At 38.4% G+C, this 1416-nt stretch overlaps 1 protein-coding gene across 1 annotated transcript; it reads right to left on the reverse strand.

The window, feature by feature from the left end:
- Positions 1-409: 409 nt before the first annotated feature.
- LOC148113646 (vomeronasal type-2 receptor 26-like) lies at positions 410-1416 on the reverse strand. Its single transcript, XM_087893230.1, has one exon. The coding sequence runs from the start codon at positions 1414-1416 to the stop codon at positions 490-492; it is 927 nt and encodes a 308-aa protein (XP_087749356.1). The 3' UTR covers positions 410-489.

Below are 1416 nucleotides of genomic sequence, written 5' to 3' on the forward strand. Positions count from 1 at the left end.
ATTTCATTTCAATGAATTTTCCATTTTATTAATCTTGATAATAGTTTACAGTGGAAATAGATTGATGGGTAGAGAGTGAATGGTTATGACCCAGTATGAAAACCTTTAAAAAAAAAAAAAACAGTTAAATATTCAGGATTTCTTGTAAAACCAAGAAAAATGTATCTGCAAATATTGGACATCATTTGAGTCAATATCTGAAATATCCTAATAGCACCTAAGAAAACTAGATCAAACTCAAGTTCAACAGGAGTGTTGAAAGGGAGAATGGATTTGGTTAAAGAATCCTGGACAATTATAGAAATGAAGCAACATGAACACTTACTTTGGAATGGGCTTAAATATGAATAAATCTTAAATAACCTACATAAATCCTTCCTTGACAGAAAAACAAAACAAAACTATGTTCCTACAGTCCTGTAGACAGTAAACAATTTTTTTATTCTTTTATTCAGCAATTTTACCTAGAAAGAAAAATCACATGATGGACTAATTTCTCTTTGTAAGATTTTCCCTGTGATTGAGGTCAGGACGCAAAACAATGATGTAGCATTTTGGGAGGAATATGCATCCCAGTAATGCAGCACTGGAGGACAAGATGGAGAAGACCTCCACAGCTACCATGGCTTTGCCTTTTGTGCTCAGATAGGCTGGAAAGAAGGAGATCCACACACTGCAAAAGGCCAACATGCTGAAGGTGATGAACTTGGCTTCATTAAATCTGTCAGGTAATTTACGGGCAAGGAAAGCCACAATAAAGCTGGCGATGGCCAAGATACCCATGTAGCCCAAGACACAATAGAAGAAGAAAGCTGACCCCTCATTGCACTGTAAAATCATTTTTTGGAGCTCTGAGTGCATGTCCAACTCAGGTAATGGAGGAAATGTCGACAACCAAAGAATACAAATACATACTTGTAATAGAGCGCAAGAAAGGACAATACAAAAAGCCAATCTTTTCCCCACCCATTTCCTCATCTGAGATCCAGGTTTAGTGGCCATGAAAGCCACAACCACAGTGATGGTTTTGGCCAGTACACTAGAAATGGCCACTGAGAAGGTGACGCCAAACATTGATTGTCGGAGAAGGCAGGTCACTTTGCCAGGCTGGCTGAGAAAAAAGAAAGAGGAGAGAAAACAGAGCTTAAGAGAGACAAGCAGGGTGTAGGTGAGGGACCGGTTGTTGGCTTTGACAATGGGAGTATCCCTGTGCTTAATAAATGTTCCAAGTACCCAGGATGTCAAGAAGAATAAACCAAGAGCTGCTGAGGCTAAACCAATTCCTAATGGTTCTTCAAATGTTAGAAACACCACCAGTTTCAGGATACAGACTTTCTTTTCTTTATTGGGATAATGATCTTCTGAACATGGAAAACAGTCATCTATATCTGGAAGGAAAATCAAGGAATTTGTCAT

This window comes from Pantherophis guttatus, chromosome 4 (genome assembly GCF_059756535.1).
Source record: "Pantherophis guttatus breed Tessera chromosome 4, ASM5975653v1, whole genome shotgun sequence".
NCBI lineage: Eukaryota > Metazoa > Chordata > Lepidosauria > Squamata > Colubridae > Pantherophis > Pantherophis guttatus.